Source organism: Mustela nigripes, chromosome 15, assembly GCF_022355385.1.
Source record: "Mustela nigripes isolate SB6536 chromosome 15, MUSNIG.SB6536, whole genome shotgun sequence".
NCBI classification, from domain to species: Eukaryota; Metazoa; Chordata; class Mammalia; order Carnivora; family Mustelidae; genus Mustela; species Mustela nigripes.
In genome coordinates, this window is record NC_081571.1 from 39,594,740 (window position 1) to 39,618,843 (window position 24,104).

A 24,104-nucleotide genomic window follows, 5' to 3' on the forward strand; every position below is an offset into this window, starting at 1 on the left:
TTTATGGCCTTGAACTGTTGACTTATGCTCAATATGGTTTCTTGCTGAAGTAGCAGTGTCATCTTTCATAACTAAAAATTAGAAATATTGAACTCTAGTAGTATTCAAATGAAAATTGAAACAGTTAAGTACAGTGTTAAATGCATGAGTGAATGGGAAAAAATTAGATAATTCTCATACTGGCAAGGATGCAGTGATGTGAGTACTTTTATACATGGGTGATGGCAGTGTAAATTGATGTGATCCTTCTGATTTTTTCCCAAACCTCAAAAGTGTTCATACCCTTTAAACCAATAATCCCACAGTTGTTAATATCTCCTAGGGAAAGAGCAAAGGAAATAAACTAATTGCTAAGAGATAATAATTGCAACATTGTTGCCTAAATGCCTAACAATAAGAGAATGGTAAAATAAGTGATCTTCCATCTGCTGGATGAAATATTTTACAGCTGTGGTGAAAGATCATTATGAAGGCTGTAATATTAATGGAAATATTTATGATGAGTGAATAAAAGCAATGTATAGATTTGAATGAGAATATACTCAAGGTGAAGTGGTTTAGTGTAGTAGAAGTATGTATACTCTAAGTGTGTGTATACATACATTTTTTTTTTCAATTTTATACACTTTCTGTAATTTTGAGTTACATTTTTTATTGGAAAAAGTAAAACCAAGCAAAATAAAAATAACAAGAAGAAAGTTGATCATAATTAGGGAGTTTTAGTCTTAAAAAAATGCCAAAAATTTACAAAAAGGATCTGAAAATATAAGAGGAAAAAAATAAGATAAAACATCACCTTTCAGTTTTAATTTTTCCTTTGCTTTCAGTGAGGTTAACAGCAACATGATTATGGTTTTTCGTGATAAAATACCAATAGCCTTAAACTTGTTCCTATCTATCATTAGTAAATGAAATACTCCCACAACTAAACCAATAGTGTTACCTATACAGTGTTATCACCTACTTTCACTCTATACATACAATCTATTTCCCAATTCCTTGCAAAATTCTCCCTTAATTATACTGTTTCCAAAATTCTTACACATCTGAGAATTTAGTCTCAGTGCTTTAAAATACAGAGCAAAATACATTTCTCATATGAAATGTTTCTTTAATTTGTACTTCCCTACCATGCATAGTTTCAGGAATACGTTACTATTTTGTTTAACTCTTTGTCCCTGTTTTAGTATTGATATATTATAGAAATATTAAGTATAAAGTGAAATTTTTATATTTGAGGTTCTCCTGTTATCATTTCAAATATTTATCAGTCTATTACAAACATTGTTTTTTCAAGCACTTATTATGTGGCTTTACCTCTCCACCCAGAACAGTGCTGGGTACATGTCCTTAGAATGATTATGTGCTAGAGAACAGAAATGCATAGATGAGCAGTCTCTGCTCTCAAGAAGTCCCGGACTAGCAGAGGAGCCCAGGAAGTAAGCCAGCATCTGTTTATATGAGCAGAGCACAGAGTTACTTAACTGACTCATGGAGGTACAAGGCCCTCCCTGATCATCCGATTATAAAACAGCAGTGTGCCATCACACAAATTCTCTAGCCCCTTTGCCCTACTTTATTTTCTGCATATCTTGCTCCGGCCTCCAACCCCTAGGTTAAATCCGTTTGAGAACAGGTACCTTGTCTCAGCTTAATACTTCAGCATTCAGAACAGTACCTGGAAAATAAGGTACCCTCAGTAAATATTTGTTATATCTGGATAACTGAAGTTTAATGTGAGTCTTGAAAGTCTTGAAGAGTAGTTAGCACTTAGCTTGGGAAAAAGGGGAGGAAAGTAAGAAAAGGATGAAGTCAGGAAATTCTAGAGGGCACAGTAGAGCAAGGTACATTGGCCACAGAACAGGTCTATGTATTAATGTCAGTAGATGAGGCTGAAAAGGCACGTGGGGCCAAAGTGAAGAGGAAGGTGGGTTATGGTAAGAAGCTGGAATTTTACCCTCAGAATAGGGACTGCTGAAAGAGTGTGAGCGGAGAGTGTCATAATGTGATCTTTGCTGTAAGAGATTATTGCCCTGGGGCACCTGGGTGGCTCAGTCAATTAAGCATCTGCCTTCAGCTCAGGTCATGATCTCAGGGTTCTAGGATCGAGCCCCGCAATCACATCGGGCTCCCTGCTCAATGGAGAGTCTGCTTCTCCCTCTCCCTTTGCCTCCCCACCGCCCACCCACCGCTCTCTCTCGCTCTCTCTCAAATAAATAAAATATTAGAGAGAGATTATTACCCTAGTCTAGAAAATGGGTTTCAGTGAAAGCAGAGAGTGTGGAGACTAGTTATTTATTACAATAGTTAAGGCAAGAGGTGAGGACCCTGGGAGTCATCAGAATTTAGGCGAAAATAAAGAGTATGGGTGAGATTGCCTAGAGAAAATGTGCAAAAAGAGAAAGACAAGGACTGGGGTCAGACTCCTGGGGAATTTCATAGTTAAGCCATGGGAAGGGACACTGAGAAAGTGTAGCCAGGAGGACAGCAGGAATGGGTTCTGAATACATAATATCTAGTGCTGGAAACATCAGGAAAGAGAAGAACGGGAAAGGACCTGTTGGATTTGGCTATCAGTAGGTGACTGGTAGCTGTAGAATGCATTTCCAGTGGAATGATGCATGTGTATCGCAACTTATGGCTTTTTGAGAATGAGTGGGAAATAAGGAAATGACGTGTAGGCTACTTTTAAGATCTTGGTTGTGAAGAAAAGCATAGAGGATGAGAATAAAGAGTAAAAGAACTCAGGGTAAAAACCCAAGCCTGTTTACATCAAAGGCACAGCAAAGCAAAGAGAGAAGGAGAGGTTGTAATAATAGGAGTAAAGATTTTTTCAAAACCCAGGCCATGATAAGAAAGTGGGGCACACTCACATGTGACTTTGGGTATTTGAGGAACACTAGGGAGAGGAGGAGAGAGAAGTAAGTATAGATGTGGTGAGGTTAAATTGTTGGGTTTCAGAGAAGGAAGCTGGATAATTCTAATGAGCTCTCTTCTCTGTGAAGTAAAAGCAGGTTATCAGTTGAAAATAATGAGGTCAAGAATTGGAAAGGAATTTTGAAGAATAAAATAAATATTTAGAAACTGCCCAGGAACATGGCAGAGGGAGTTGATCAAGATGTATTTTTACAGCAAAAAGTTTAACCCTTAGTAAAAATCATGTGTAAAGCATACTATGACAGTTCACTCTCAGTTTCTAGTCTTTTAGTAGCTACTAGAGAAGTTTAAATGGATATACAAATGAGAACTTTCCATGTTTATTAAGCAGAAGCTAATAGTTAACCCCTAGCCAGTTTTCGGTAGAGTTCCTCACTAGGAATCTGATATTTGAAAGTCTGCATAAACATAATGACTATATTATTGCTCTATGACTTCAGCGAAATTCAGTATTGGAAAATGCTCTGGGAAGGTGGGCATTTATGCATAAACCGTTAACATTAATATAATCCTAGGACTATTACCAAGGTTTCAGGCTTCTTGAACTCATCTTCATGCCAGGTAGTAATGTATTAAAATAGATAAAAATGTTAAGTAGGTACTTGAACATTCTAAGATGTGTATGTGTGTGTATGTGTGTGTGTACACATGGAAACACATGAAAGATGTCAGTGTTTAAAAAGCTGTGATAGTTCTAAATTTTTCATTTAGAGAACAAAATAAGGTAGAACATAAAAGAAAAAAAACCATTTAATCTCATGAGACCTCATTTATCTGTGATCTATCCATCTATTCCTGAGACCTATTCATGGAGAGAGATTTTCCTACCACCAACACAGTTTTAAATGAGGACTTTTTTTTAATGCTCTTCATAATTTTTGCATGACACTTATAAAGAATTGTCCCCTACTAGCTATGAAAATATAAAACAAAATCTAAATAAGAAACTAGGTAATCCTGTTAAGAACATATGCTCTTCATGATTATAGAGTCAACTTATCAACTACCATGGAATATTCTTGTTCTGGCATTGAAGGGGATGGCCCATCATTGACATACCACACCACACTATTGATGAAGTTTTTAAAAAGAGCCTGAACAATATATAGACTCTCCCAGATTCCAGAGAGCACTTAGAAAAATAGTGTCTCGAGGGGGGCAAATCATGAGAGCCTCAAATATAGGGAACAAACAGGGTTGCTGGAGGGGAGTTGTGTGGGGGGATGGGGTAACTGGGTGATGGGCATTAAGGAGGGCACGTAATGTAATGAGCCTGGGTGTTATATGCAACTGCTGAATCACTAAATTCTATCCCCAAAACTAATACTACACTATATGTGAACTATCTTGCATTTAAATAAAATCTTGAAAGAAAAAAAAAAAAGAAAAATAGTGTCAAAGTTTGTGTTGTTGAATGTGATAACACTCAGAGAAACATAACAATATTGTGAAGTTTATCAAATTATGAAATTAAAGAATATCCCTTGTTTAAAATATATTATAGCTCTAAGGTCTTAGGTAAAGACCAGAGTAACGGTCTGACCATTGACGGTCAAGTATACAACAGAATGATTTGTGTTCACCTAAGCTTCTGAGGATAAATATCTTGGAACAGGTAATAGTTTGTATTGGTACATTTTACTGCTTTATTATACTTTCCTTCTTAGGAGTCATGTTCTCTGGGGAGTTAATGCTCCTTGTCCATAGATACCAAGATGGGGAACATTAACTTGGATGAATTTTGTAAAGATAATTACTATATTTGGTAAGCTAGTAAGATTTGCCCCAGTAAAGATGATTGCCTCTGGGTTCTGTCTTCATTGGAAGAAAAATGAACATATTGCTAATTGACCAGATTTCTTAGCCTCTCTTTTATCTCACATTGGTTATTAATACCAATAACTTAAAAATCACTTTGGAAATGTAAAGTGCCACGTAAAGGCTCATTTAGCATTGGGTGTTAGGTTTTCAACCTCTGTAATTCACTAGGATAATAACAATCAAATCGCTTGACTCAAACCAGTGGGAAAAAAAACTTTGTTTTATGTGACATTATAAAGAATAGAGCTTTACATTTGTGAAGTAGCAATAATAGTGCACTTTATTGAACACTTAATTTTGCAGCAGATGTTATTCTAAGCTCTTTACTTACATTAATTCATTTAAAGTATAGTAGCTGTTTACGGAGAGTATAGCCATCTCAGGGCCGTTTGTTCCCTCAATTGAGCCCTGCAGAGTAGCTAGCATTATGGATAATTTATTCTACAGCAAGAAAGGTAGCACCTAAATGTTATTATACCTACTTTATAAATTTCATGATGTGTTTAAAATGCAAGTGAGGTGGAAAACACTTGATCTGGATCTATTTCTATAAGCCTCCAAGAGTTTCCCATGATCAATCTAATTCTCTCCTTCAGCATCCACTGGGATGTGTGGAAAGAGAAACATAACCTGGACAAGACATATAATCCTTTTTTAACCTCACTTTTTTCTCCTCCTCTGAAAAATAGCCATAAAAATATGCAATTTTATAGAGTTGCTGAGAAGTTCATAGTAGCTGCTCAATAAACATTTTATTCAGTCATTGAATAATTGAAATGCCTGGCACATAGATTCTTAATTAATGTTGATTCCACTTCTTTAGTTTTCTTTCAAGACTTTGGTAAGAGCAGCTTCCCTTATTGTCCATCTTTTCAAAGTGATGTTTGCTGACCCTGGATTGCCACCAGCAGCTGCTGATTGGAACTTTCAAACCAAGAGTTGGGCATGCATCCCAAATTCTCTCTCTTGGAAGGAAACCCAAACTGCTTCTTTGCACCAACTTTTTCTTTGAATTAACTCTTTTTCTCTCTCTTATATTTCATTTAAAAATTTTCTTTTCAATTACAGTGTATGTTACTCGTATAATGGATTTCTATATTAGGACTCTTAAAATGCAGGCCTAAAATAAAAATCCATAAATCTTTTTTTAAAGTATACTAGTTTTTCCCACAAAATGAAAGAACTGTGTTCCTTTAAGCTAATAGTATTGCCTGCAAAGTTATAAAAATTCCCATCGTTTTCTTCAGGCGAAATCATTTTTCTTCACACTTTTGAAGTCCTGTGTTTGTAACAGCCTTCATAAATTGGTGCCTTCCGTCCTAGTTCTGACACAAAGCTGTTCAGCCCATCCTGCTGTCAGTGTACCTGCTGCTTGACATTGACAGGATTCTTGTCGAAACCAGGGATTGCATAAATTAGTGTTTAACCCTGGACAGGCTTTTCTCCTCATTTCAATTCAGCTTTTAAAAGACTGTCCCATCCTTATTCATAGATAATGAAGGTAGACTTTGACTATCATCATACACTTTCTACTTTCAGAGTTTATAAACTATTAAGAATATGTAAACTTTCCTAGTCTTACTGATTTTTCACTAAGACTTAATTAGTAATCCTCAGTTTTACAAAGTCCTGTACAATAATGACATCATCATTGATTGTCTCCTGTCCTTTTTCTTCTAGTCCAGTAGGATCTGCTTGCCTTACTTTTTATTTTAATACATTATGTGTGGGGTTGGGTTGGGGAGAGAAGAGGGAAGGAGTTTTAAGTTGCATAAAGTAGTTACACTTTAAATAATCTGGGTGAATTTAGAATTTTTAAAAAAGTTGATTGTTTTACCGTAATACTTTTCAGAAAAGTACATATTCAGTGTTTGAAAAACCTAAGAAAATCTCCCGACTCTGTAATACTTCCTAACTTGTCCTTGTTGTCATTGTTCCACTGTCGCTCTATGGACAAGGAGAAATAGCTTCCTCTTGAACAACAAGAACAAAACACATATTTAACAGGGAATAAATATTTAATGTGTTCTCCCTTTGTATAAGATGATGAGCAAATTACTCTCAAGCATTCGTTATCAGTTTCTCTAGCCTGTGTTGAATATCTAGAAATTATTATAGGAAAATATAATATATTTAATGGCCTTAATTAGACTTAATTAGATCAGGTCACATACACTGTATAATTTTCCTTTACCTAAGTTGACAGAGATGAGTTTCTCTCCCTTATTATTCTTGGAGAAAATCTTTGTGATTCCTTTCTCTTAACCATCTAACCGTCAAAAATGATTGAGAAGGTCTCCTAAACTTGGAAAGAGAATTTTTTTTTTATAGAATAAGCTAACTCTTGATATACTGAACATTTTGAAATCTCAACATGAGGAAAAGAAATCCATAAATTTAAGCATACGGGGAGTAATTTATATTTCTATAACAGCAAGATGATATTTTATTTCTCTACTAACACTTTGAGGTAAAGGGAATAAATGGTTGAGAATATGAAAATTAGAGTCCTTCTTTTTAGAACCTGATTATAATTAGAACACTTACCCACCAGGCACATTGTATAACTCTTGACCTGCATTAATCGATTTAGTATCTACACAGAAACCTATGAAATAATTATTAGTATTCCCATTTTACACACAAGCAAAACAACAATTATAGTTTCAGAGTCATAAAGTAACTTGCCTAAAATCATTGAGTTAGTAGGTTGCAGAGCTGATATTCAAGTTTCAACCTATTAACACCATAGCATGTGATCCTGCGTTTTACCTGTAAATGAAGATAAATGATACCAAACTACTTGAGATTTTTGTGTGAGATTAATGAAGTAGTATATAAAAATATTCAGCATTGTAGTAAGTTTGTGCTCAGTGTGTGATATACCAATTGAATTAAGGTATCTTTCAAACATTTAGTTCACTCAATCTTAATTCTTATGAATTTAGAAAATTTTAAATTAAGAAATGAAGATGTATGTGGTACAAGTATCAGCTCATATTTCTCAAGAGGCTAAACAGCATTTTCCATAGGGCAGAGAAAAATCAACCTACTCCTTTAACCTACTATTCTCTTGCTAGGAGAGTTTAATCTCACACCAAGACTCTTTTCATCTTCTAAATTTCCCTGGAATCTGGTTTCAAGATTAAATGACATTTTAGTCATCTATTTAGGTGCTACCCTTTTAGATGGTAGTTCTCTAATTTTCACTATGGGAAAAAAAATCAAAATAACTTGTCCAAAAACTGACTTAAATGTTATAGTTATTCAGAATAAACCAATGGTAATACTGTGCCAAAATAATATATCTTTCATTAGTATATGGGTTTCAACTGTGGTTAAGTTTAAGATTTAGATTTAGATTGGGAAAACAATTATTTTCAAATACAGAATGACACAGACCGAGGAGCAGGTTGTAGGGATTTTACTTGATGACAAGCACAATATGAACAAGAAGTGATTGGGCAGCTGCTAAAAACATTAAAACAAGGTTAGATTACACTTTCAGATTATACAGAGTTTGCTCATCACGGGAAATAATAGTATTATGTTCCAAGCAGACCCTACTTGGAATGTTATTCTGAAAACTAGGTTACATAGAAGAGTAAATATTAAAATGCATAAAGGAAAAGATGATCAGGATGATGGATGATTCTGGAAATAATGGTATTTGACAAGTGATTCCAAGAGTTGAGTCTTTTAATTCTAGAGAATAGAAAACTAATACTTGTTCTAAAATGGCTTTTAGTCTTTCATATGGGAAAGGAAACAGGCTCAGTGAGAAAATGTAGGTAGAAATGCAGATTTGTCCTTTGTTGTACAGGACACAGAGCAGTGGAGTTGGCTGCCTGAGGAAGCCTGAGTTCCTCTCACCAGAGTTCTCTGAAGGTGGTGGGTGGATCTTGAACCGTGGACACCAGATCACTGGCTCCTGGGCTACTTCACATTTCTAAAACTGTGGCTTTGCTAACTAGCCTGTTAATTGATAAGGGTTTCTAAACATCTGTTATCATTATGTTTCACTAAAGAGAAATATTTTTAGTTCATTATGCAGACTTTGTTAGTGTGGATTTTTAGGTGTGAATGGAATTTAAATGGAGAATGATGTTCGTCACATTGGGTGCTATCTGCTTTAAGATTTAAATGTTTAATTCTTTTCCTATTAATCTTACGTTTCTTTACTTTCACTAAGTGGGTGAAAACATCAGCAGTGGTTTTATTTCTGTGTTGTTAGGCATGACAGTTCCTTTCTTACAGTAATAAAAAGCATGTCAAATCACGTGTCCCATCCCCGCTCCAGCCCTCAGCACTTTTTAATGGCAAAGATCTGGTCTGTATTTCATCAATTTGACATGAAAGGTTTGTTTTGTTTTGTTTTGTTTTGTTTTGTTTTGTTTTGTTTTTTTCTATCTCTGTTTCTTAAATCTGTATTGCAGGTCACTGTAGCATACTGTAACCACTCTCAGGTGGTCAGTTATAATATCCACTGGGCTGACTTTTAGAGAAAGAAGTAGTTTGGCATGATGGTGCAGTAATTATTACTTTCAGACAAAGAGTGAGTTAACCTATCTTAAATTGTGTTAGCCTGCCCATTTAAGATGTAGAAATTATATAAATTATGAGAGTGAAATGATAACCAGTTGTGATTAATGCTCATATGTCTTAACCATAAAATATTCTAAAATACATTTGTTCAGTTAGCATATTTAAGAAAGCAGTTGTTTTTGCGAAGATAATTTGTACGCATTGACCTGAAAACGTAGCAACATAGATAGGCATTTTCTATTATTAATCATCATTGCTGTACTTCCACTTTTTAAGCAGTGTTTCTAACTGGTTCCTTTTTATAGCATTTACCAATGCCAATCTTGTAGATTGGCATATTTGGGAGCAGGATACTCTCTCTGCCTTGATTTCTAGGCAAGCTTTTGGAATCTGTTTAACCTTCAGCTGAAATAGTCAATGAGTTTTAAAGAGGTGTATGTTTTCAGAAAACATATATTCATTCTTTGGACTTAGTATTTCAACAAAGATTATGACCAATTAACGATGTTTATGCTAGGACAGAGGCCTCAGGGCAGACGCCATCCATTTACTTGAAAATGTTCTTGAGCTAGCTATCAGAATTAGATTAGATATAGATCAGAATATAGGATTAGATTTTGGAGTAGATAGCCCAGGGGTCTTATTCAGGCATGGCCACTTACATAACTTTGGGTAAATTATCCTGAGCCTTCTTTTCTTCATCTGTAGAATGGTGAGCTGAAGTAATTCAAAGCATTGTTGGAAGGATTAAATGAGATATAATGCAAAATGTCAGACACATAGTGGAATAAAGATTCATTCCCTTTTTCTCTGTTCCAAGTTTTAGGTAAACTCAGGTGTGTTTTTGAATGAAAGAGTATACTTTTATCATTTGCAGTTTAATAAGGGTAACATGATTACTAGCCTCTTTTTCATATTATATTTTCATAGTTAAAGTATGGATGCAGCCTTTTGAAGTTTAGTTCAATTTCCTTGGGTGCCTAAGCTGCCAAAAATACCTTGTTTACTCTGTGTTAAAGGGTAGTTAGTCTTAATGATATTAGAGAAAGGACTGTGATGCAAAGTATTGTGTATTTGTTCACAGAGCTTAGAGTAGAATCTTTGAACTAGGTATTGATTTCCTAATGTCTTATAGAATCGTTAACAGTTTAAATTTTTATGTAACTCTAGAAAATGTAGTCTTCTCTGAAAGGAGAAGATCAGAACCACAGTGAAATGTCTCACAGTTATGAAATCCTGCATGATACAGGAACAAAAACATTGTGTTCTATCAGCCATGCATTTTGTAATGGTTGTTTAGTAATTAGATTTTGAATCAGATTTTTTTTGGGGGGGGGGTCATCCAGAATCAGTGTTTTTCTTTTCTGCTGTAAAATATGTGGTTTAAATAAAATATTCCTGGACATGGTACATGTTAAAGAGATGATCTTAGATCTGCTCTGAAGGGGATACTATAATTCCTCATTATATTTTATTCTCAAATGGTATCTTATTTTACTCAAAGTTTCAAAAACAAAGAAATAAGTATTATAAAATTTACTTATTTTGGTTATATGTAATGACTTTCTCATATGTTAATAAAACCTGCATTCCCTCTCCCCCACCCCACCCCCACACTTAGGTATGTTTTTAATATCAGATAAGACATTTAGTTCATAGAAGTGGAAAGAAGGGTTTAGGTTTTCTCTGTGGTGGAAGGCAAAGGTGAAAAGGCTCTGCGCTCAGAGTTAGAGGCCTACGTTTCGGTTCCTATTCTCTCACCACCTCGGTTTCTTCCATCACTCAGGTTAGTCAACCCAGCTAGTTGCTAGAGTACAGTAGAGGCTGAAGTAGGTGAGGTTTTAATTTTTGTCCCTTAGGGGGTTACAGAGCCTGGAGGGACTGAGGAAGGGAAAACCAAGGCGATCCTGCATGCATACACTCACTTAACCTCGGCCCACCTACTTTATTTTGAAATTCCATGTAAAATCTCATTTGAAAGAAGAGTGTCACATTTACCCAAAATACAAATAATAATAATAATTTTTTTAAATTTAATCTGCTCAGATTATCTCCAATTTCCCCTTCCAACTCTGAAATTCGCTGTAACTGTATTCCTCACCCTCTTGACCTGGGAGCAGAGTGAAGGGCAAACAGGACTATGCATCAGAAGACCTGTGTTCTCCCTCAGGTTATGGTACTACTTACTTGAACAAATAATCGTTTCTTAGTTATTTGGATTACCTTTCTCTACAGAAACTTCCAGTTTTATAGTTTGTGGTTCTAGACTACCACAAGCCTGGTTTATTTTGTGATAGAGCTATAAATATTCACTTGGAACATATTTCTTAAATGAGAATAATTGGTAAACTAAAGTTCAGCGTTGGTCAGAATACATGATTCTTGTGGGCTCAGGTGTTACCTGTAACCTTCACAGAAAACAGAAGCTGATCCAGCTTTTACTTTCAATTTTAAGTTACTCTGATATAGTAGAATATTAGTATAATTGATCTAAAACAGATTACTTAAAAATATTTTAAGTTCTACTTTCTGGGTCCATTACATGATTTTTTTTTTCTTTTTTTGTTTTTGAATGGGGCAGAGATACCTTATTTCAGTGTTTGGACTGAGACATAAAATCAAAGGTCAGAGTTTTTCAGTGGAGACGAAGAGGAAATGTTATGAATATCCAAGGTATAATCAAAATTAAGCACAACCTAGAACCAATTCAGAAAGCTCAGTAAACTTCAAAGTGATTTTCACACATTAATTAATTCTCTTGGCATCCCAAGGATGAAAGGAATTTAATTGTCGTGTTCTAGTTGCTGATAACCACAGGAAGAATCTGAATGGATTGAAAATGTGTCATTTTAAGAAGGCAGGTCAAGATATATTTCATCAAATATTAAGGACCTACTATATCATCAGCACTATACGAGGCACAAAGTATCCCACTGACATGGCCTGATTTACAGTCTATTTTTTTAATGGGCTTTGTTTTTTTAAGAGCAGTACCTCTGAACAGAGGGTACAGAGACTTTTCCTATGCTCCCCGCACTGCCCCCCGCCCCAGCTTCCCACATTATCAGTATCCCCCACCAGGGCAGTGCTTTTATAGTAACTGATAAATATACACTGACACATTATTGCTCAGGGTCCATAGTGTACATTAAGATTCAGTGAGTTTGGACAAATGTATAACATAACACCTATCGGGGCGCCTGGGTGGCTCAGTGGGCTCAGTGAAGGCTCTGCCTTCAGCTCAGGTCATGATCCCAGAGCCCTGGGATCGAGCCCTACATCGGGCTCTCTGTTCAGCAGGGAGACTGCTTCCTCCTCTCTCTCTCTGCCTGCCTCTCTGCCTACTTGTGATCTCTGTCAAATAAATAAATAAAATCTTAAAAAATAATATATATATATTATATATTATATATATGTTATATATATGTTATATATATAATATATAATATATATTATATATATAACACCTATCTACCATAGTAGTATCATAACAGAATGGTTTTACTGCCTGTGCTCTCCCTGTTCATCTCTCCGTTCCCCCTAACCCTGGGCAACCACTAATCTTTTTATTATCCGCATAGTTTCGCCTTTATTACATGATGTTTTGGGAAAGCAAGGTTGTCTTTAACTTTTGCTTAGCTTTTATATTAAAATCAGTTTGTATTTCTATAAACTAACTACACTAGCTCCTGAGGCAGATAAAAGGTGGCCTGGAAATTCACAGAGTAAGTAGCTCATATGTGAATCACTGAAGGAGATATCTACTCATGAGTATTTCATTATTCAGAATATCCTAAATTTCAAGGCTTATTGTTGAGATCACACAGAATGCAGTTCATATACTGGATTATGTTTTTGTAACTACTACACAAATTCTGTTAGAAGGGACTGACTAGAAGAAACATTCTTAAGTTGCACACAAAATAGCTATTAAAGGACACATGACAGTATTAATAAGTTTTTCTAGTTTTTTTTCTTTTTTTTTTTTAATGAAGAGAATGGCCATCCCTTCTCCCCACTCTCACCAACCAAGTAATCTCTGATTGTCTCCTCACAGAGTTATAGCCATGGGAAAATGCTGAAGCAATTTAAGGCAAGATAATATGAATGTGTCACTGGAACAGAGGAAAATGTAACATTATGGGCAAATAGAGTCCTCCCTCCCCAAAAAAATTCCATAGAGAATTTGGGTCAGAGTTCAGGCTTTAGAGACAGAGGCAGAAGAAAAGTTCCAAAAGAAAAAGTGGAAGGGTAGCAAACCCAAACTTCCTGAATTTCAGAATTATTTTCCAGGCTGCCCTGTCACTTACGAGTAGGAAGTTTCTTCCTCCTTCATTGGCCTACCAGGGTTTCTCACTTGGGCACTGTTGGCATTAAGACTCAGTGATTTTTTTGTTGTGTGGGCTTTTTTGATGCTTAGCAACATCATTGGCCTCCACCCCTGGTCTCCACACCTTAGATGTAGTAACAGCTCCCCCACATCCTAGCCCCTCAGTTTGTAAGAACCAAAAATATCTCTAGACCCTCTAGATGCCAATAGCACGCCTCAGATGTGGCCGCCAAAGATGTCACCAGGCAATGGGGGAAAAAATCACTCCCAGTTGAGAACCGCTGACCTAGCACATTCCCTCAAATACTGGTTTGTACACTTAGTTGCACTTCACCTTGAAATATGAGAAAACCCAACTGCTATTTAATGTTACGTACCTTTTACTGAGATGGGTTCCAGGTTCCAAGTGACTGACTTGCAATGAGCTTTCGTACCACAGCTCACTTATAAATGAGGGAGTATGTATTTGTCTGTGTTCTCACTCCAGATGTAGTATACACTGAAGGTGATTCACAAAACAATGTTGTGACCTGTTGAACATGTTTTATAAATGAAGTTGTACATCTCCTTTATGCATTGGTGCTGCGACTCTTCTGTTTTCTTCAAAATATTTCATTCATGCCTAATATCACAATGATTATTGCATTTCGTATCTTCTCATTAAAAGGAACAATAAATTAGTAAATATTGGTATGAAAAGAGGGCACATAGATACTCAAATTTTAGTTATTTCGTGTTTTTAAACCGGGTTTAGGTGGTCAAAAGTCTGAGTCCCAATAAAATAGTTCTGAATCTCAAAGGTTGGATGAAGATGACATTGGTCAGTTTCATTTTATGAAAGGTATCACAAGTTTTTTAAAGTATCTTGCCTGAGAGCCAGAAACAACAAAATGACCCCAGTCTGGACTCTTCCTTGAATAAGCCCTGTGATATGGGAAAATGAGTTCACCCTCAGGCTTTAGAGATTCCTCATTTTCAGATCGATGGGGATGGACAGTCTGTATGGCCTTCCAGGACTATGCCAGCTCAAACAGAATGTTTGAGAATAATAACAGAATGTTGTTATTTTTCTTTTTTTTAATTTTCAAGATTTTTAAAAATGTTTGTGAACTATAAGATTTTTAAATTTTTAAAAATTTTAAATCTGTTACAGAGTAGCGATACCTAAAGGAAGAAGATAGTTAGAAGGAAAAAATAGGTAAATGCCATCAAAAGAGGACTCCAAAGAAACTCGTCCATTAATATTGAGCTATGTATTACATAAAATGGAAAGAGGTACTCATGCAGTGCTAACAATTACTAGCTATGGACTATAGGAAGTAGTTTCTATGGGTGACCAGTTTTGCCCTCGAGTATCCTGCAAGAGAAATATTTAAAAGTTCAAAAAGCAAGGCCATGCCTTTGACAATAACTGAAAACCAACCAAGCTGTCAGAATCATTTTTATTTTTTCTCCTACTTTGTATAAAAAGATTGTGAAGACATCAAATAATGTGAAAGAAATCTCATGGTCAGTCATCTTTATAAAACCATTTAATTGGCTCTGGCTAGTACAGTCTGTGAATCTTTTAAACACAGTAGAGATCGCTTTTCAAATACCAATGCCATATTATATAAGTCCAGCTCCCTCCCTCAGCAAATGTAGTTTCCTACCTTTAACAGTGTTTTTTATTGATAAAGGATAGATTTTTAGATGTCCTCTAGCCAGTTCTGCAGCTGAGTGTGGAGGAAAAAAATTCAAATTCCTGAAATAATTACTTCATCTACTACAGTAGCAAATATATTTTCATTCTTCTCAGTTAAATGCAGAGCTTCAAATGTTGTCATGTTATAAAATTAAATCGCTCCTTTTCAAATTTAGCTATAATATTTGACAATCATCATTCAGAACAGCAACCAGAATAATGAAAAATAATTCTCTACTTTCCTGAACACTTTTAAATTTTTCTTCCTGCATTTAATTGCTTTACTAAATTATAGACATAATACCTGACACTTCTAACCATTTTGAGGCTGATTGTTAATGAAAGGGGCGTAGAGAAAGCAAAGCTAATCTGGAAGTTTTTCTCTAAAATGTAGTTATTGAGTGATGTTGATAGATTGTCACATTTCTCCATTCTCTTATTTAGGTGATGATGGCCCCTAAGGATGATCACTAATTTTTGGCTGTTGGTTTATTTCTTCAACATGCAGACTGAGATGTAAAGATTTAAGCAGTTTCATCTGAATCAAAACCCAGGTTTACCTTAGAAGTATCAGGGCAAGGTCACAAAGTTTTCCTGGGCTTCAGTGTCCTTTGTATAAAATGAAAATAATGGTTTTTTTCTTAAGAATACCATGGAGGATGCCTAATAATGAGAGTTATGTTCGTGCCACATATTAAATATCATTTCTGAATGATGGGATTTGATCAAATTATCTTAGCATCTTTCTGCTTCTCTCAGGTAAAATTGCGGTAGTTGGGTTGTAAAATTTGAAGAATAGAACTCAGTCTCTTGTATAACTTCATATGGTATTAATAGGGTCAAAGGAAAGCAATCTTTTGGGAAAGAAGGTTCAGAGATAATGTGAGGAGGAGGAGAAAAAAGTGGGATACATTTCCAAAATCATGCAAATGATTGTGCTCTGCTGATTCAGTTGGAATTTAAACCCTACTTTTGAAATAGATGCTGTTTTTTCCATAAACAAAACTGAGAGCCAGGGTTTGTTTGTTTGTTTTTTTTTCCTGTCTTTAAAAGAGAACATACTTCATAGCTGCTTTAATTTAAAAAAAATACTAAAATAACAGGGTGGCAGCACTCAGTAAGAAACCAGTGTGGCTTTGGCTACGTTTCTGTTGCTTCTAAGTTCTTTTCAAATATTATAATTAACTGTATTCTTTCTGCTACTTAATCTGCTTATCCTAATTTTTCATGCTATTCCTTGAGCTGATCGATCTATCCCCTCAGTAAGAAAGAAAATGAGAAGAAAATGGTTTGTGTCTTACTGTGGCCATTGCTATGTCTTGCATGAAGCTTTCTTTATGTGTAAATTGTATTTCCTCCTCATTCCAATCCATTATTTTTTCCTGTCTCCAGATGTAAGGTTCTTAACGATGTTGGAGATTTCATCAGATGAGGACAGACAGCTGGTGAACGTTCTCTGGCTCTTCAACCCCTTTTCCATCTTACCAAAATCCCTTTCCATGACAAATACCTAGAAATACTAAGAAGCCCAAATATTCAGGAAAATTTTTATTATAATGCTTGCTTTTCTGTGATTTCACCCCCTTGTGTCAAGTCATTTGGTGAGATAATCATGCTATTATGTGGAAATAGTTTCCTCCTCTAGAATTAAATTTGATTCTAATCTTACCACTGTCAAGTTCATTCTTCTATTATCAAGAACCAAAGAGTTTTAACAATGTCCCTGCTTTTTTTTTTTTTTTTCCTTCCCCTTGCTTCCCTCTGTTATAAAAGTTGACAGATGTGAATCCCAGGGCAGCTTAAGAGGGCATATCAAAATCAGCACCATAAAGTATTTAACTTAGGAAACTTTAGCTATTCTGAACATGTTTAATTCACGACTCTTTACAAATAGGAGGAAGAAGGCACCTATGACCAAACACTTGAGTTCCGTAGAGGAGGTGATGGCCAGCCAAGAAGATCCACTCGGCCCACCCAGCAGTTTTACCAACCTCCCCGGGCCCGGAACTAATATGAGAAGGTAAAATTGGCATTGGGAGATGGCATCTATGTTGAATATGTAAATATGTTAATAATTCATAATAATATAATAGAAAAAACTGATGTTTCAAACCTTTCAGTTATGAAGTATATAAGATTATACCATGGCTACAATCTACTTTTCCACCAAAACTTTCCCCACAAATGCTACCCCTAACCCTATTTTTTTCTCTATACCTACTTTCTTCTATTGGAGGTGATGCCAATCAAGTTTGAAAGCAGGAAGAAAATAAAAGGAAACAAAGGACCAGATAATCACCAACTTGAATAATTAAGTTTTTTATTATTTAATTAATTTCAGTCCTTTTTAAGAAAGACGAAATGTTTTCATAGTGTATCTTCAGAAATTGGGTGAAGATATTGTGATTGCTTATAGAGATGGGATTTGGGGGCCCTGTGCTATTGATCCAGAAACTTTCATCTTAAAGTTTCAGAGAGTTGCTCTCTGAAATCATCTTCAATAGGAAGGTTGAGAAATAGAAGAAAGAAATACTTTTGTCATCTTTAGTAACATTTCTATTTTTTTATTTATGCTAGGACTTTTGAATATTTTGAGAGTTTTCCCATTACAGCTTTTGTTACATATCACTCAAAAGACTATGAGAGTATTTTAGACTTAACTGTATCTTTTTTCTCAGTTTCTTCTTCTCACTAACAAGACCATTGAGAATTTTTAAGAAATTGTTCTCAGTTTCTCGTTTCAGCTCTTCATTTTGCTAAGGCTGTTATCCATATTGTTTTTTCCCCCTGCTAAGTGACCTTCTCAATTTTTCAAACCAGCTGTGGCTTTTTAGCACTTGAAATGCAGCTGGTCTGAATTGAGATGTGCTATAAATGAAAAATACATATGAGATTTTAAAGGCTTAGGAAAAAAATACCAATAATTTGTATTGTTTATATATTGAAATGAGACTATTTCTGATAAATTAGAGTAAATAAAATATGTTACTAACATTCACATCACCTATTTGTACTTTTTTAAATGTGACTAATGGAAAACTTAAAATCGCATATGTGTCCCACATTATATTTGTGCTAGGCAGTGCTGTTCCAAAGTCGTAGATCTCCTTCAGCTTTCCCAAAGCTCGTTCACTGGTTACAAGTTAGCTCTGTCATCTTAGTGAAGGAATGTTTTCTTCTATGTTCTAGTCATTAGCTCCTTATGAAGTAGTCTGCCTGGAACGGAAGTCCCACGCTATCTGACTTCTGATTTACCCCAGTGGGCCAGAGTGGCATCTTCTTTGTCTTACCACTGACTTTCTTCGTGTTTAATACAAGGCCACTGAGTAAACACCTGGAACCTACCGTCCAAACTATCACAGAAGGACTGCTTCACGATGTTGGGCTTTTTTCCGTAGCAAGCACTGACCAGAGCAGACTCCAAGTATATGTAAGGACTTCCACAACTTTACATTGTGTGAGATTGAACATCCACTTTGAACATAAGTTCAGGGTGCTTAAAATTAAGGTGAAGGAAAACTGGAAATTCCCTCATAGCTTATTGAGGGCTTTTAAATTGGTTAAACCAATGTTTTAAAATAAAGCCAAAGGTTCTCAACTCCCTGATTGCCCTAGGTTGCCTAACAGTGGATGCAGGACTAGGACTTTTCAGCGATATCCCAGGCTGCAGGGTAGAAGGTGGATAGGGCCTGGCAGGGCTGGAAGTAGAAAGGCAGTCGTGAGGGTGGGTAAGGCTGCAGCCAGAAGGCTGGAACTCCCATCCTCTCAGCCCTTCTTCAGTTTAGACTTCCACAGAAAATATCCTCTGAAAAAGAACATACTGCTTCAAGTAAATCAGAAACCGTAGCTCGTCAATACCAAATACTATGATGCAGGCTACTTCCAATCAACTGAAACATCACAATGTCAGTGGTTTTCTCTGTTCCCTAAGTCAAATCGCTTGCTGGCTTTGAATTGTACTGTTGATGTGGGAAATGTGTGACAGAGATTTTAGATTCCTGACATTGATAAGAAAATTAATTTACTCTGAAAAATAAATAAGCAAAACACATGTGCTCTTGGTTGAAAAAATTAGTAATTTTTAAATTTTAATTTAAACATGAAAGATTATGAAGTAGAATTTTCTTTTTGATATACTACCTTTGAATGGGAGGTTCACCAATAATAAGAATTATACCTTTTGTTCTTGAAAATATGTTATTCTTGAGAGGAAAGATTTTTTGTTTCCTCATTCCTGGTTTCAATTAACTTAAGTGTTTAAAAAGATAACACATTGTAGCCCGCCATTTGATTTCCCAGCAAATATAAGTATGAATTCTAATATGTGCTGGAATTTTTCTCAGGTTTTGTTATCTAAAATTATTCAGTATAAGAAACACTGAAGGCACTTTCTGTTCTCACTTAAAAACCCTAATTTCATAGTCATACTTTTTTTTTATAATGTTTTGGGTACTTTTCTAGATGATGAATGACACATAGCACCTGTTCAGTAAATGTTTATTAAATTAGTATATTCCGATAAAGTTTTTGGTGTGAAATTTACACATTCTTTGATTGTCCTAAAAAGTTGTCTTTCAAGCCCTTTATCCCACCACCACCTCCTTGCACGTGCATATATACTTCACCCAAGGTGGAGAGGAATCTGGACTCTACTTGGTACTAAGCACATTAATTACTAGCAAAAGCAGGAGATGCCTCGGAGTCCAGGATGGGTGAGAGAAGGAGGTGTTGAGGAGCAATGTGGGGAAATGGGCCCAGGTCTAGGACAAAGTGGTGGTAAGTCAGATCTGAGCCATGGAGGAATGAGGGCCCAAACTCCAAACTTCTAGTTCCTGGACTTGTCATAATCATCTCAGATAACTCATAAATATGAGCCAATATGGATAGAAGAAATATACATAGTTCTTTAATCCATGAAACTGGCCCAAACTATATGCATTTGAAGAGGTTTCTGATGCGACTGGAGTCCTGGAAACTGGATACCAATTAGTAGGGGCAGGTCTCAGAAATAAATTGGAAGCTTCATTTTCGTGGTGGAGTAGAGTCCCCTGAAGACATTCTAAAGGCCAAGGAATGCTTAAAGAGGGGAAGAAGCAGAGTTCACAGCTTCAGCAGATGTTCGGCATATGTATTGGTGGTGACACAAGAGTGTAGCTTTAGCTATATTGGTAGCAATGAACTTCAAATTAGACTAATATGATCAAACTTAAGCTTAGGCAGTATTGCTGTTGGATATTGGATTACAGCACCAGGAGGGAAAGAAGCTAAGAAGCTCTTGCAGTAGTCAGTCGAGGCCTGGTTAGAGTGCCACATCCTGCTGTGAAAAGACAGAAATGACCTGTGTGGGGAGAATCTGGAGCCCCCTAGGGCCACCAAAGTCAAGACACCACAAGGAAAACAGTTTAATGAATGTTGAGTCCCTCTGAGGATTCATTTCTAGTTTCTTGTTTGATGAAAGAACAGTCCTCACGATTTCACATATCAACCAGAAACCTTGAAGCCAAGAGCTAAGCATCGACTACTACATAAATGTCATGATTTTATTTTCTAAAATACAGGTTTTAACAGCATTTTCAGCTGGTTAAAAAAAAAAAATACATTTTTTAATGTCTTTTTTTTTTTTTTTTTTTTTTTTTTTTTTAACAATCTGGTCCAGCGTCCCTTTGTAAAACATTTGAAATCAAGGTCAAGGAAATTATTTCTATAAAGATAGCTGCTGCAGAACCCTCTGGTGCCCGCAGGATAGGTTGGCTTCATGTGAGGATAACAGTACCCAAAGCTCTTCATTTTCTGGTCAGAAGACCATTTGCTTTGGAAGAGGTAGGAGCTGCTGGTATGCAGTGGGGGCGCTGTGCAATTGCTGGCCCAGTGCACTTTCCCGCAGGTGGCTAGAACAGGACTCTGGCACACAGGCTTCTCTCCTCACTTCTCTCTCAGCTCTGTCTGTGGTCACCCCCCAAAGTACTTCTACTGGAGCCATGCCAGGAAATGTTGGGAGCAGGTAGGAGCATCTTTTCCAGGTCATCCTCTGTTAAATACCATTGAGTTAATCCAAATTCCCAAAATTGACATGCCAGCGATAATGGGGCTCACAGTGACAGAGATGTACTCTAAGAATTTCGGGAAGAAAAATTATTTTCATTTTGCTTTTTGTTTATATTCTGATTTATAGAAATTATGCTTATAAATTAGACAACAGTGTGCAATTTATTCTACGTGGGATCTATTAACATTTATACAAGCATTTTACAGGTACATATGTTTCAGCAGAAGTGTATCTTGAGTACAGAAAAGTCAATTTGAGGATCCAATCTCACTTTTCTCCTCTCTTTTTCAATAGAGTCTTTGTGAAGAAAGGAGCCATTGACTGAAACATCCTGGTCAAAACCTGTTGATAGACTTCCTACTTTTCCTTCAGAATAAGGTGCAGCCATGATGAATATTATTATTGGAGAATGGAAAAGCAGATTTTAGAGGGGAAATAATCCAGCCCACACAAAGAATGGGGAAAAAATTATTAAGTTAACTAGAGCAAGTACCTTCTACAAGTGAAAGAGAATCTTTTCTTCTGCCATCAATAAAACCAATGCGCTGTTATATACATTGTTTTACTGTATGTTTTCTTTGCTGAATAGTATCTTTCTTGTTCATCTTAATTACTCCCATAGTATAGAATGCAATAACAATCACAGGATATTGAAGTCCCTCTCCCCCACCACCATAATTACAAGATAAAATGATGGACACAGCTTGCCACATTTCTTGCAAAACAACCTGCAACCGGATAACAGTTCTTAGTAAGGTAGTAGCTGCTAAATATGAGAGCAAAAAGTATTTAAAGTTTGAATGTATTATTTTCAGCACTCGGCTAGCTTTTTCAAGTGTAATTCAGCTCAAAACCAAGCATTCCCTTCCTTTTAAAATTTGTGACAGATCTTTCAAGATGTATCTGGTTGCTGATAATGGAAAACCCCATTCAAACCAGCTTAAACACTAAAGGGAATTTACTGGCTCACTGAACTACCAGAAGCTCAATAGTTTTCAGCTGATTCAGTGATGCAGCGTTATCACAAAAGACCCTGATCCTTTGCATCTTTCATTTCTGCTTTCTCTGGCGTCCACTGCATTCTACAGCAGGCTGCCCCATGGGATCATGAGATGGTTTCAACTCCCAGAGCTACTGAGTCCGGGGATGGGCTTAGGGTCACTTCCAGAAGGGCACTCAGAAGAGAAAAGAAGCCTTTCTCCTGAGGCTGCATTTGCTCATACTGTGCTACTTCCCTGCCTGTGAACCAGTGACTTCAGCAAGGGTCTGTGAATTAGTTTGGGCCTGACCCAAGTGCCCTGACATTACAAGTGGGGGCAGAAGCATGTTTCCAGACAGAAGAAATGTGTCCACAAGCCAAGGTTCTTGCCAAAGGCGAGGGAGACCAGAACGTCCATTACAGAGAGGAGTATGTCTGAACTACAAACTTCATGTAATATGACAAAGACAATCTTCCCATTGTCTCAGTTTGTGAAGCCAGAAGAGAACAGTTAAAAAGAAAGAATAAGAGGAAAGGGGGTGGCGGGGAAAGAAGACAGAGGAAGGAAGGAAGGAGAAAACAAATCCTCTGGCTAAAGTAATTAAGAGAATGTCCTACTTGGCTTTGAAGGAGAGGGCTCAGGCTCTTACTTAGGGCCTGTGAATTCTGCATTTTCTTTATTAACCCACAGTTGATTGTTTCTACAGCCTCAATAAGTAAAAGGATACAGGTGAAAATGACATGGCTAGCAGTGTTGAGTTCTTTGTTTTTTGTTCTTTTCCACTGCTGTGCATCTTAGTCAGCTAGGAAGGGGATGGCTTGGGCATGGTGTTTTTTATAAGATCTCCAAGTAAACTATAAAGTTTGTCCTGGATTGAGAATCAGAGGAAGACCCATGGTAGTTTTAATGAATTTGACAGCTAATAGGTCAATGAGGGAAGAGGCAGAAGAGCTTCAATAGAGGTACTAGTTCTACACGCTTTCTTGTTTAACAGATGGGAACAGTAATACCTAATAATACCCAGTGTTCCCTAGAATAGACCCTCAATGGATGCACTAGTGTTGGCTAGTGGTTGTCTGATAGTTCAGTCCCTAAGAACAGTTCTGAATGACAATATGAGCAATGTCTGATTTGACCTGAAGATTTCAAGAAAGGTTTAAATTAGACAGCAAATAGGCCAGCCTCCCTGTGCTCTTGGCTGCTGGTGGCTGCTGGAGCACTGAGGGGAAGGAGTCCATTGCTGACAGAGCACGATATACTGGGCTAACTATACGAAAAGCTAAGCTTCTCTGTGACTTTCTGTTATTAAAGGCCTTCTGTGGGCCTGGATGTGAGGATGGGGTGTGTAATCCTAAAATACTCATTACTCTTTGCAAACTTTTCCTACATGCTAGCATTGGCTTCAACTCTCTTCCTTTGTTTCCATTTGTAATCTTCACCACAACTCTATGAGGAACGCATTTCTGTCTCCACTCTGTAGCTCTGGTAGCTCCTTTGGAGAGATCCTCGCTCCAGGACACAAAATGCAAGTGTTAGAGTCAGGATTCAAAGCAGGCAGGACCCCCAAGGAATTTGGTTAGAAACTCCTTTCTTCCCATTGTCCCTCTTGCGGCAAACCTTCCTTTTCCTTTGACTTTCCGTATCCATATTCTTAGCTCAAATTCTTTTTTCTCCTTTCAAAGAAAAAAAAATGGCTTTAATTACCGTTCAAAAATTAATGTTTATCTATTTGTTCAGTAACTATTTACTGAGACCCGACAG

At 36.5% G+C, this 24,104-nt stretch overlaps 1 protein-coding gene across 4 annotated transcripts in view; it reads left to right on the top strand.

Moving 5' to 3' along the window:
- The window catches only part of TDRD3 (tudor domain containing 3), a 163,377-nt gene extending 141,459 nt beyond the window's left edge, over positions 1-21,918 (top strand). For all 4 annotated transcript variants that reach the window (XM_059377644.1, XM_059377646.1, XM_059377645.1 and 1 more), the window contains 2 exons: positions 17,212-17,337; positions 21,658-21,918. In XM_059377644.1, coding sequence (XP_059233627.1) covers positions 17,212-17,337; positions 21,658-21,688 — 157 coding nt within the window. In that variant the 3' untranslated portion in view covers positions 21,689-21,918. The remainder of the gene's footprint in view (positions 1-17,211; positions 17,338-21,657) is intronic.
- Positions 21,919-24,104: the final 2,186 nt, after the last annotated feature.